This window comes from Daktulosphaira vitifoliae, unplaced genomic scaffold (genome assembly GCF_025091365.1).
Source record: "Daktulosphaira vitifoliae isolate Bord-2020 unplaced genomic scaffold, ASM2509136v1 Scaffold_5, whole genome shotgun sequence".
NCBI classification, from domain to species: domain Eukaryota; kingdom Metazoa; phylum Arthropoda; class Insecta; order Hemiptera; family Phylloxeridae; genus Daktulosphaira; species Daktulosphaira vitifoliae.
In genome coordinates, this window is record NW_026099576.1 from 20,424,357 (window position 1) to 20,438,278 (window position 13,922).

Below are 13,922 nucleotides of genomic sequence, written 5' to 3' on the forward strand. Positions count from 1 at the left end.
CAAAATTAATAAATAATAAATTATTAAATATAAATTTTGTACTACATTTAATTGTTATAACAGGTACTTATTTATATATTATACTGATCAATCATAAAACTGTAATCAAGATAAAATTTAGGAAAAAAATATTTAATAAAAAAAAACAAATTATTGTAATGGAATGTAGTCAATAACAAATATATTAAAATTTTCAAAAGTAGCAATATAATTACATTACTTTTATTTTTTGAGGACCATTATTTTCCAAGTAGGGACATTTACCCCAGTTGACACTTCACAATATATAGTTAGGGACCCATAACAATTGCAATATATAGTTTTTGTAAATTTGTAACTTTTTTTTTAAATGTCATTTATAATCTTAATCTTTTTATTTGTAAATTAAATCAAATATTATTAAAAATAACCATTTTACAGTTGACTAAATTCTAAAAAAAATTATGATATGTAGAATATATAAATCAAATTCATTTGAACAATATGATAATGTAAATATGCAGGTGTAACTATAATGACGTAGTGAACTACGAAAATTTATTGTCTCTAGGTATATAAAACTATTAAAATTATTTTATGGGGAAACATTTAAATTAATTATATTATTTAATTTATACAAATTTTTCAAATTAAATTTAAGAACTTTAATTTTAATTTAATATTTCGTATTTTTATTTTTTATAAATAGACCAACCAATTATGATAAATTGATTAGTAAACTTTATGTCGTGAAATTTATAGAATTGGTTGAATTCCCTTAAAAAATGTTCAATAAAATTTAATTTACATTATACATGTCTTACACTTGTTTGATAAAAATTACATACATTTTGACGCTTAATAAGTTAGTAAATTGTTGGCATATAAACAAATTATAAATGCCTCAATACTAATACGGTGTTTTTAGGTATGAATAACATAATTAATAATGAAAATAATTTAGTGTTCTAATTTATTTTATTATCCTATGATTTTTGTTTTAATATAAAATGACATGAATCTTGGACTAACTGTTTTCACTATAACTATAATTCAATACAATATCATCTAAGTAGATTGTAAAAATAAAAAAACCTAGCACAGTGGGGTCGCGACACAGTGGTGTCGTAGCATAGCTGGATCAAGTATAATGATATCTGACAGTGATTAAAATCACTATCATAATAAACGCTTCGATGCAAATCTTTAGATAGTGTTTAATTTAAAAAAAATGGTGGATTATTCCAAAAGCTACATGATCTGCTATTTCATTATTGATATCCTGATTAAGATAAAGTATGACGAATGAAAGAGGGATATAAATATTATTTCTCATAAAAAAATTGTATTTACCCATACATTTTTCAATAAGTTATAGCATTATAAAGTTAAAAATGTAATAAAGGCAAAAAAAAATTCATTAGCGATGTTTTAAAGTTTATACAATGCTATAACATTTAAATTATATTGACTTAAAAAGCCTTAAACTTGACTTTTACGAGTTACAAACTAACCCGTTCACAATATTTATGAGATAAAAAAGTTCAATAGGGAACTTCAAGAAGAACTGGGCTTAACACTAGTCACTAGTTATATAAAAGGTCAAAGAATACATTGGTTGTTTCATATTATGAAGAGCGAGGACAAAAACTACTAGAGCAGTTATGGAATGAAAATATTGCTATTTAAAAAAATAAAGTTGATACCTCTTTTAAGCCTAGTAAGTAGAAACATAGTTTCGTCATACGAAATGTCGGGTTCGATCATCAGGGTGCCAACGAGATTTTTTTTGTTGAAAAATATGTTATTAAAAGATGATTATAAAAAGGCGTTCTTATCCGATAAATCAAGAAATACATGTAAGTAAAAAAAATTAAAATTTTATCTTCTCATATTGCATATCTTTGGCGAGTAATCAAAAGGTAAATGATAAAATGATCACCATGTTTAACTTATTAAAATATTGAAATAATACATATTATATAAATAAGATACTAATTATATTAGAGATAATTTGTTACAATCGAGATGTTTAAATTTATAATTTTTTTACAACTTGTAGATATAATGTGTCTGATTTTCATATTTGTAACCCTTTTATCTGTTGTATTATTTAAAAAATTAATATTTAACATTATTTCTAAATCCTTAATATACATAATTAATTAAATAGTATAATAATTAATTTTTTAGTTAAAAAATTACGTTATCTTACTTTTGTACAATATTACATTATTATTAATATTAGTAAAAGTAGTATTTTAATATGAAAAATTGGTGGTTAATTTATTTGCCGTGCAATACATACTACAAGACAAATTTTTTCAAAAATCATAAAGAAAACAAACTGATATTGCAAGTTATTTGAATTAAATTAAATATAATTTTTATGGAATACATAATATAGAGTAATATATTTAATATTTTAATACCATACAATGGTATGTTTTTTTAGTGCCTGATAATAATAAATATCAAATTTATTTGAGGAAGAAAGCCATACATATTTAATGGAGTCTATATAGAATTTATATTTGAACACAAATATTCGAATCTTGTGAATTATTTGAATAAACTTAAAAAACATTGATAAACTTAAAGATTGTATAGAAGCTAAACAATTTGGGAATAACAACCGTCTCGTATATTAATAAATTTAAAAAAAATCGTTAAAACTATTTAATAAAAATTAAATATAATGGGTAACTATAGTAACACAAAAAAATAACTATTATTACATGTTTGACGAAGGAGGTACTTGAATTAACTAAAAAATCTTATTCTTCGAATCCTTTTTTGGTGGATGATGTAATTAATTACACAAAAAATTGATATTGAACCAGTTATACGTAATTTAATTTTTACTCTAATTAGATTTATTAACGAGTTATATCTTGGTTGATAAATTACTACAGTGTAGCAGATCATACAATAGTAATGTATTACAATATATTTAATGTTAATAAGAAAATAAAATTTAGACGAATTTAATTTAAAAAAGTTTATTAGAATACTTGGCTAAATCAGTGCCCCTTAGAATAGAATATATACAACGCAACGTATATACGGTGATGTCACGTTGAGTTTATTGTTGGTTGTATATTTTGCCCTTTGGCCTATGAAGCACATTCATTTTTTAAGAGCATACTTCTTATTCATTTTATTATGTTTCTAAATATGACATTGTAGAAAATTATACAAGACTAAGAAATTTTTATCACCTGTATTATTTACAATTTTTAAATCTTACATTAATTTGATAAGCAAAAAAAAAGGATATCATTTCATTTTTAAAACATTATCTTATCTGTGATATAATTTCATTCCTGTTAAGTATTTTCCTGATTTGTATAGCCTTCCTTTACCATCTATAACCTTTTTAAGATTAATAACTTGAATAATACGTGTTAGGTATTTCCTACTATAGTTTTAATTTAAAAAATGGTTATTAACCGTTTTCTTACTAATATTGAAAAACAATAAAATGTCAGTAACATTAAAAGGTCAAATACTAATATTTTAGTAATAAGAAAATATTGTAGCAGCTTCTCAATGGATATAACTGTAAAAAAATTAGGATGTGAAGTTCGTGGTATAGATTTGAAATTTGAAAACAGGTCAGAAAGTAAGTGATATTTATATAATTCCTTAGCTCCATTAAAATCATAGGCTAGACGATTTTTTATATATTATTTTATATAAGATGATTTATGTGTATAATATAATATTTAAGTTTTAACTAGTAAATAACTAATAGTGTAAATTTATTTATTTTATTTAACTTTTTATGAAATTATAAATAAAATTCATAAATATTTTATCAATTTTTTACTTACAGTAATTTTAACTATTTAATGAAATACTTATTAAAATTATTTTACATATTATTAATACAAGTTTTACATCTACCGTATTTTGTATAAAATTATTATTGGTTAATTTTAGTTGTATGATATTTTTACATAAAAAATAAGATTTACTTGAAACTTCCTAGAAATAAATTAATTTTTTATAGTTCGTATTATCTTGGATATCATTTGCAGTATATAGGGTATAAATTTGTGTACTTTAATTTCTGTAATATTATTTTTAAAACCTTGAAATGTAAATTTTTGTGTAAATTATAATGTATATTCTGTTTTTAATATCTGATCTACCGAAATAGTCGATCGCAATATTTGTATTTATTAAGACAATCAAAATAAAATATATATATTTATGTGTTTTTTTAATTTTCAATACCGAAATCATGCCTATTTTAGTGAAAGGTTAAATTGAATTCTTTGATTTATTACTCAATATTTTAACTTTTATACTTCATTTTTAGTACAATTCATTAAATAATAAAATTTTTTACTCTTTTATTATTTAATAGCTAGAAAAGTTTTATTAAAGAATTGGATAAATAAATGTCCAATATCTTAATTTATTCTCATTTCCTAAAGTGATTAATTTTTTGTTTAGTTATTGATCAAATAAAACAAGAAGTTTTGAAACACAGAATATTGATTTTTAAAGATCAAGGTAATATCAGTGGCGAAAGGCATGTAGAAATAAGTAAATGGTTCGGTGAATTAGAGTCTACATTTTACAAGCATCCTAGGTCTCCCCATCCAGATGTATTTAGGGTATCTAATGACAGAAGTGAAGGATGTACAGGTATAATATTTTTTATGATTTATTAAAAAAAAACCCTATGAAATTCATAAGCATAATTATAAGGTTGTGTCATACATTTTATAGAAGACAAATTAATCAATTAAAAAATAATAGATAAAATAGCATTTTTGTTGTTATTTTTTTAGGTGTTGGTCGCTCAGGTTGGCACATAGATGGAACATTTCAGCCAGCCCCATTTGCTTATTCTTTATATCACATGGAATCTGTTCCTAAAGAAGGGGCAACTTTATTTGTTCCTTTAACTGAATTAATTGAAAGTTTAGATAAAAAAACTTATGAATTGTGGAATCAGGTTTGGATGATAAGTGATCGTATATCAGGATGTGTACATCCTTTAATTTATAAACACCCTCAATCTAGAAAAAGTGTAAGTTTTATTTAATAATATTTTCTTTTTTAACAAATGAAATATATACTGTAATTTTTTTTTGTAGGTATTATGTTTCCATTTAGGAATGACAACTGGTTTCATTTGGAATTACAATCAGCCATCAGAAAGAAATGTCACTGAAAAAGAATGTCAGAAGTTATTTAATTCTATATATAATAGTATTAATCAAGAAAATGGCAAATTTATTTATACTCATAAGGTATTTATTAAAAATTACTAATAACACAGCACAATAGTGATTTTGCTGTATACAACATTTAGATGATTTCTATATTTAATTTTAATGCTGATTCGGAATATGGCTACAGATTTTTTCTGATACATTATTTTTTTTTTATTATTAATAATTAAAATTAATTAGTTTGTTTGTAGTATAAGTTATCAGAAAATTTTTCTTTTTTTAATTATATATTATATTAAAGAATATTTAATTTTAAATAATTTATAATGCTTATAGACTGTACGTAATATTATAAAATAGGCTAAATTTTCTAAAAATTGTATGATTTTTGGATTAAATCTCTAAAACTCTTAGAAATCAAGATTTTTAATAGTTATTTTTTCATGTTAAAGTACATTATATTAGCTTTACATTGATGTATGCATAAAGAAAAAATTGTTGGAAGGTTTTTTTTTTTAATGGTATAGTACACCTAAGAAACTTAAAGTTTAAGTAGTTTTGAAAAATGTAGATATCCCAATAGATTCACAATAATCCATTCAGTTTTGAAAATATTGTTTCAATACAAAGTGTAAACTAAAAATATCAACATAAACGGTTTTTAACAATTGTAATTTTTTGTGATACTTCAAAGTAGTATATAATTAAAGATAAAAACAAATAAAATTTGATTAGACAACCATAATAAATAAGTCTTTTTATAATATGAATTAAAAAATAAATTTAAATACTCAAAATATTTTAAAATTAAAAAAGTAAAGGACAACCTTATGCAATTTTATTTATATCTTAAGTATGGTCATTTTTGTGGGGAAATACAAAGGGTCCGGATTTCTCCATTATTTTTTTAAAATAAACATATATATATACATTTATACATATAAATTTAACCATCTATATATGTATATTAGACTTCTCCTGATGTAATGTTCTATATATGGTACTGCCAATAAAGTATTTATTCATTTTGTCTAAAAACACAAAATGATAGCGATTTTGCTGTATACACTATTTAGGGCAACTCTATATGAAATTTTAACGCTTCCAAATGTTCGGAGTATTATCAATGAAATTTTCACAATAATCCTTCAGTCTTTGAAAAGTTATTTCAATATAAAGAGACTACCAATAAAAATATCAAAATTGACTGTTTTATTCCAAAAATTCTAATTTTTTCGCAATATTCTCTTTATTACAGAGATTGTAGACTATTATGGCACTGATAGTTCTAAATACTTATATTTTGTAATCTTTAGTCGAATTATTTGAATATTATTGTGCAAAATTGGTCTAGTATGAAGTAGATTAGTTTGAAATACAGACAATAAAATAAAATAATAATAATATAATTCTGTTTCGTATCAAAGCTAAAACTATAAAATAATTTTTTTAACTTTTCTAATATAATGTGATATGATGCAAAATTTTCTATCAAGATTAAGTGTTTTTATAAATCACGAAATTTGAGTTTGATAAGTATTTTTCAGAAAAGCTGACTTTCCACTGTAACTTTTTTTGGGTAAATATCAAATTATGATTTAATTTATGAAAAAATGTTCAACCTATTAATAATTGTATCTATAGATAAAATTGTTTTCATTTAGATTTAAGACTCTATTTAATTAATTTTTTTTACTCTAAAAAATTTTAAAAATATAGATGATATTATCATTTTGATTTTAATATATTAACTGGATGATTCTTTTAATGCTAGCCACTCAATTTGTATTAAAGTAATAAGTTTTTGGAAAAATTTAATTTTTTTTGATGCTTGTATTAAATTTTTTATTTTTATCTCATTTTATACTTTTCTGTTACTAAAAATAACTTTTTTTGAGATTAAATATTTTAGTGAAATGAAAATACAAGAATTAAAAAATAGTATGTTTAATTTCAAAAAAAATATAACATAATAATTTTGGTGTATTATAAAAGAACACTTATTTACAAACATAAATACATAATAATATGTTTAAAAAAATTTTTTGTAATTGAATTGAATTTATCTTTCAGTGGAAACCAGGCGATTTTATCATATCAGATAATTTAGCTGTTGGGCATTTTGCTCATTCTAGTACTCAATCACCCAGAAATGAAGTTGGTCTAAGAGTTTTGCACAGAACAACTGTAAAGGGATTAGTTCCACCGACAAAATAAACTAATAATTGTTATTCGTTATGTTATAATTTAATAAACTTATAAAATATTAATTTGTTAATTTGTTTGTTAATATGACTTATTACTAGAATTATATAAAAAATTAATACTCTAATTACATAATTTTTTTTAACCAAAATGTTTGAAATTTTTATACCGTAAAAACATATTTTTAAATTATTTAGCTCCCAAATTTTGGTTTTATACAGAGTGTTCAGTAAGTCAGGAAACGGGTTTGTTACAAACAATGAGAACAATAGGAACCTGTTTCCTGACTTACTGAACACTCTGTATATTCCTATGAAGAATCAGGTAATCAATTGAATTTTATATTCTTATACATTGATAATTTATAAGGTATAATTTTTTACTTTTTCAAAAAAGTGTATAATCTTATTCATTCAATAAAACATTAGTGATTAAGTTTGCCCCATTTATTAAATTTATGACATAAAATTCTCAGAGTTTTTATGTGTATATAAATGTAAATTTTATGTGTAAACAGAGAAACTAATATGGTGATATAAAAATCTAAAAATATTAGAACTTTTTGCTATTTAATATTTTTAATTAAATAATATATTTTATGCAACAGCTAATAAAATCTAATTAAAAGATTCAACCCATATAAAAATAAACACCAACCTGGATTGTTAAAAAATAAACACATAAGTATATATTTTATTTTAAAAATTAAACGATTTTATTGAATAATATTTGTAAGCTAAAATTATATCTATCATCGTTATATTTACAATAAAATCAATTAAAGTTTTAAAGGTATTTTACAATAATAATATATTTTATATAAATAATATATTTTATGCAACAGCTAATAAAATCTAATTAAAAGATTCAACCCATATAAAAATAAACACCAACCTGGATTGTTAAAAAATAAACACATAAGTATATATTTTATTTTAAAAATTAAACGATTTTATTGAATAATATTTGTAAGCTAAAATTATATCTATCATCGTTATATTTACAATAAAATCAATTAAAGTTTTAAAGGTATTTTACAATAATAATATATTTTATATAAATAATATATTTTATGCAACAGCTAATAAAATCTAATTAAAAGATTCAACCCATATAAAAATAAACACCAACCTGGATTGTTAAAAAATAAACACATAAGTATATATTTTATTTTAAAAATTAAACGATTTTATTGAATAATATTTGTAAGCTAAAATTATATCTATCATCGTTATATTTACAATAAAATCAATTAAAGTTTTAAAGGTATTTTACAATAATCAATAAAATTGGTAAGTAGCTTATCTTTGGTTAAAAATTTGTTCATCTTCATACATTGACCTTAATTAATGATAGGAATTAGACAAGGTATTTTATAAAACGCGCATTAAAAACACATTTTTTTATGTTTATAAATAATAAATTTTCAATAAAAACGCAGAGTATATATATATAAATTTATAAATTATTAAGTTATAATAAAATACTCGTTGATAATATTGTAGCTAATAATACTTAATGCAGTTAATTAATAAATATTTAAAGTTTGTACATAAGATATAATAATGCTATAAGAAGCAAAATTTTGCAGAAACTAACAAAAGAAAAGAAAAATTGTCTTGTCAATCAATTTTTAAGCTTAATATCATTCAATGATCGTTGAAGTATTTTTTATTGATAATAAAATCTTAATTTAATCCTCTATCGCTCTTGTTCAAAATGTATGTACTTTGAAATTAATAATAGTGAGTAATATTATCATATTATGATAATCTAGTAAAAAAAAAAAAATTGTTTTTATTTGGTGACGATTTCCTGATCATAGCCGTTGCCTAAACACCTACTTAAAAGAGAAACACCGTCGGCAGCGGCGCCCATAGTGGAGTGCGTCGAATCTAAAAATTGCCAATAAACATATGATTGGTGGCTTTCCGTGGGTGGTGGTGCATAGACTTAGTTGGGAGGAAAGTAGCAGAGGAGAGAAAGCTACTGACAAGCTGCTGCCGCCGCTACTATCGCGTTCCGGCTCGTGCAGTCGTGTTATCAGCGGGTGGCCAACGTGCCCGTTTGCAGCCGAGGTCTAGAATAATTTTTTTTTTAATCAAAAGAAATAGTTTGTTAAATTTTGTTTCTTATTAGTGTATTTTTTGACTGTAAATATTTCGTTTATTTATAATATTTTATACTTAATTCGGTGTGCGCGTTTTGCACTTTTCGTCGAATTTTTCATCTTATTGCGTGTAAGGCCATACTTGGATTAAATGGGGGAGTACAAATTTAGTATAAATTCTAGTTTAAGTTCAATTGAGTACCAATCTTCGGTGAATTCGTCCGGTTTGCCACCTTCTTCGTCATCAACGTCACAGTCATATTTTGTTGATGACAACCAGCAACAGGACTCTACCTTAAAACCGCAGATCTCACCATCACCAATTAATGGTGATCACCAACAGTTATCCACCAATAAGAATGTCAATAAAGAAGATTCAATATTGTCAGTTCTTGGTGGAAGTGATAAATCAAATAGTGGCCCACAAATTCAGTTACCCTCGTTTAATAATGAACCTAGTCTAAATGTGATAAATTCTTCAACCAACTCATCTACGTCCAGTTTATGGTCAACATCAGTCGATGAAAATCTTATATTGAATGCATCTGCAGCTGTTAATAACACTGTGAGTTTTTCTTAGTATTTCTATTGATTCACATAACCTCTATTTACTCAATTAAAAATATTAATATATATCTAAAAAACATTGTAATTTGTTATTCTTGATTCAAGAGATTCAATAGCTATTAAGTTGTGAATCTACTTTATGACTTTCATTAGCAATTGAACATAAAAATAATTTTTAATTTAATTATTGATTTTGAACACACTCCAGCTTTGTTACTAAACAGACTTGATAAGTATTCCAAACCACAGATCCATATATCAGTATCAAAAGTTCCTAAGAAAAGTAAATTAATTTTATATAATGTATATTTTTAAATTCCCAATAGTTACTTTATATAAATCCTATTAGTTTTAAAGTTTTATTATGAATTAAACTAATATGTTAATTAAAAGGTAAATCATAAAAAAAAGTAATTCCAAAATTTTTTATTTGTTTAATTATTTCTAAATTTATATTGTCGATTTGGTATTAATAGTTTAAAAATCTTAAAAATGTTTTTGACATCATTTTATGAATAGTATAAATAATAAATGTGATATATGTCCACCATACATTAACACCCGAAGAAACATCAATATGTGATGATGAAATATTGTAACGTTAATGTTAATATAAAAATGTAAATTTTTTTTTAATTTTAATGTGATAACCTCAATATTATTCTTTTAAATTGAATACTAAAACTGAAATATTCAGATATCTAATATAAAATATTGAACTAAAATATCTGTATAAAGTTAATCAAGTTAGATCAACAGACTAAAATCAATTCCCAATTTTTTTCTAAGCAACAAATCATGTCATGTTGTCTCTCAAGTAAGATAGTCTGTGAAGTGGGTTTAGTTACATTTACTACTGTTATATTTTAAATCTAATTATTAGAATTTATTAAATTAAAATTTTTCAATAGTGACAGAAGGTCGTTTGAAATTTGAATCTCATGAATATTACTTTACTTAAAAGCATAATTTCAAATTAAATGTTAAATATATATTTACTGGGTGATTTATTACACATTACTCTCCAAAAAATATTGTAATTTTGACAATTCTTTCTTATGTATTTTTAGTAATATATTTATAATCTATGAGTTAGACTTATCAAGTATTTGTTAAGTTCACCCTTATGACTTATAGGGTCTTAATTTTTAAACTTCAATATGTATGTATAACTAACTGATACGTTAAAAATTTATATAATTAAAAAAGTTATGATTGATGACCTTTTTAAACCATTATTTTGTAAATTTTCAATGTTTTAAAATATAAATGAAGGAGTACAGTATGGATTACAATTATTTTTTTAATTGGCATTTTTCAAACAAACTGTTCTTCCTGCTTAAATATAATATATTCTTATTTCCTAAAAAATACTTAGTAACTCAATAGTCAAAGCATATGTTACCACTATGTTAATATTATTATTTAAGATATTAAGTAATCAAAATTAAATCAGTCATCATGTATGTATTATTTTCATTCAGTTTAATCTATATTAAATTTTTATTAGGTGTTATATTTACTTTTTTCTTAAAGCAAAATCTTTAAAAATTAAAAATTTTTCTAGTTTTAAAAAAAAATTTCTAGAAATATCTCAGTAATAATCTATACTGTTTAGCTGTTAATATTTTTATATTATTGCAGATCATAATGAACTAAGCTTATTTACATCTACATATAATTATAGGTTAATATTTTACATAATTAGAACATCACATAAAACAATAAGAAATTTGGAAACGCATTAATTGTATTATTTATTTTTATAACTATTATTTTATAAAAGTATTTTTTAGAAGGAAAATTTCAAAATTATAAGTTCTTCTTTTTCCTCCCCTTATCCCAACTACTTGGGCCCACTACTCTTAAACTTTCACTTGACACAATTTTCCACATCATCTATGCATACATTAGTCGTCCTCACATTAAATTCAATAACACCACTCCAATTTTTTTTGGTTTTCCTCTAACTCTTCTTCCATCTAGTTACACTATAACTTAACTCAACCATTCCTCTCTTTCCTTTGTAAGTTCTAATACACTTATTTTAAATCCTGATAAAAACTAAAAATTTGTTTTAGGAAATCGGTGGTTTAGGTTAATCTTTAATGTATCAAAAATTTTTTCACTAATAGTGTACTTGTTATCTAGAGGTCTAAAAAGATACAGGATTAATATTGGTCTCTGCTAAAGTGTTAGATATTTAGAAATTATATTTATACTTTTTATTTTAAATTTTATGAAAATAAATTGTATTTTTTAATTTTTATTTCAAGATTAAGTAAATTAGAATAGATTATTTTGACTTTATACTCATAATTATGTAAAGGAAATTTACTTAATGATTTAATTTGATTGTTAAAGAGCATTTATTAATAAATTGCTAGTATAATAAAGATGTTGTAAAAAAAACATTAAAATAAATTGTTGCAATCAATTTATTTCTGTTATAAATAAATAAATATATATATATATTATATAATATATAACTTTCACTGGGCCAATTTTTTTTAAAAATATGTCAAAAGATCAAAAATGTTATCTAGTTGAAGAAATTACCCATAAAAATCAAACAATTATCCCTCATACCCTGTAAATGATGGAAATCCCCAAAAAATTACAATTTTTAAAATCAATGAATTTCTATATTTTTTAAACTTTTTTTTCACAAAACAATCGTGTTTAAATAGATGCTACAATTAAAATATTCAGAACTACATTCCGTATACTTATATCCTAAAATTATATTCTATAATATACTAATATTCAGAAATACTGCAGGCCTAGTTTCACCTATGATTTTGTTTACTGATGTGTTGTTGAATTTCATTTTAACGTAAATTTTTTTAGTTATTTTTATTTTATATGTAAATATTCGTATTTTACTAATTACTATTAATCTCAAAAATTAGAGGTAAAAAAAAAATCTAATAACAGATTTGAAATCAGCGCCAAAATTGGTTTAGAGAAAGTATATTTTTGTCACTGATCAAAATTCCTTATAGACCCGTTTAGACAAAATAATTTTAAATCATTTTCTTAAAATGTTTGCATCAAGCACTTTAATTTTTATTGACGTTTGCCACAGAAGTAACGAAATATATAACTAACTTTATAAGTTTTTATAATTTCTTCGTAAAATTTACAATATTAAATTGTTGAATATCAATTTCATACTAAGATTAATGACTATAACTATAAATTACTAAGTATTTATTCATATATTAAACTTTTAATCAAAAAGCTACTAATCAGTATATAATTAAGGAAATAGGAGTTGATGCTGTTTTTGGAATTCACTAGTTTCTTAAAATATACACTATGTACATATTTGCATCGAAGCGTTTTTTATGATAGTAATTATATCACTTTCTGATATTATTCATACTTGTCCTAACTATGTCACATCCTCACTGTGCCACAGTTTTTTTTTTTATTATTAAAACTGTCATAACTTTTTAAAAATAATTTTTATATGTAAACACCTTAGGTGTAATACTTTGACATTTATACATATGTTAAAATAAAGCTTATGCTACGTATTATAATTAAAAAAAAATTGTTTCGACACCTTGTCTTCTATATTTAAACTACCCCCCAACTTAGACCGAAAAAAATGTTGTACCTAATAATGGCTTATGTAAATTTTAAGTAACAAAATACAGGTGATTCTTTTAATAGCCACACTTATGTATTTGATTTCTTTTAAAATAATAATTATATTAAGAAAATTATTTTTTGGTGTTGTTTAGTTACATATATTTCTCGATTAATCAATTATAATATTTTTTTTAATTTATCCTTTATAAAAATGTCAACTTTATTTTACAATCATAAAAAACATATCTAACTAGCTTATAAAACAAACA

The 13,922-nt window shown here is 22.7% G+C and overlaps 2 protein-coding genes across 2 annotated transcripts in view; both read left to right on the forward strand.

The window, feature by feature from the left end:
- Positions 1–3,299: 3,299 nt before the first annotated feature.
- LOC126907600 (alpha-ketoglutarate-dependent taurine dioxygenase-like) lies at positions 3,300–7,449 on the forward strand. The gene is made up of 5 exons (XM_050688992.1): positions 3,300–3,604; positions 4,444–4,638; positions 4,785–5,026; positions 5,094–5,249; positions 7,245–7,449. The coding sequence occupies exons 1-5, from the start codon at positions 3,532–3,534 to the stop codon at positions 7,386–7,388; spliced, it is 810 nt and encodes a 269-aa protein (XP_050544949.1). The 5' UTR covers positions 3,300–3,531; the 3' UTR covers positions 7,389–7,449.
- A 1,945-nt stretch (positions 7,450–9,394) lies between these two features.
- LOC126907594 (cytoplasmic polyadenylation element-binding protein 2) overlaps positions 9,395–13,922 on the forward strand; it is a 60,446-nt gene continuing 55,918 nt past the window's right edge. Inside the window, exon 1 of the mRNA XM_050688983.1 lies at positions 9,395–10,051. Within this exon, the coding sequence (XP_050544940.1) occupies positions 9,638–10,051 (414 nt within the window). The 5' untranslated portion in view covers positions 9,395–9,637. The remainder of the gene's footprint in view (positions 10,052–13,922) is intronic.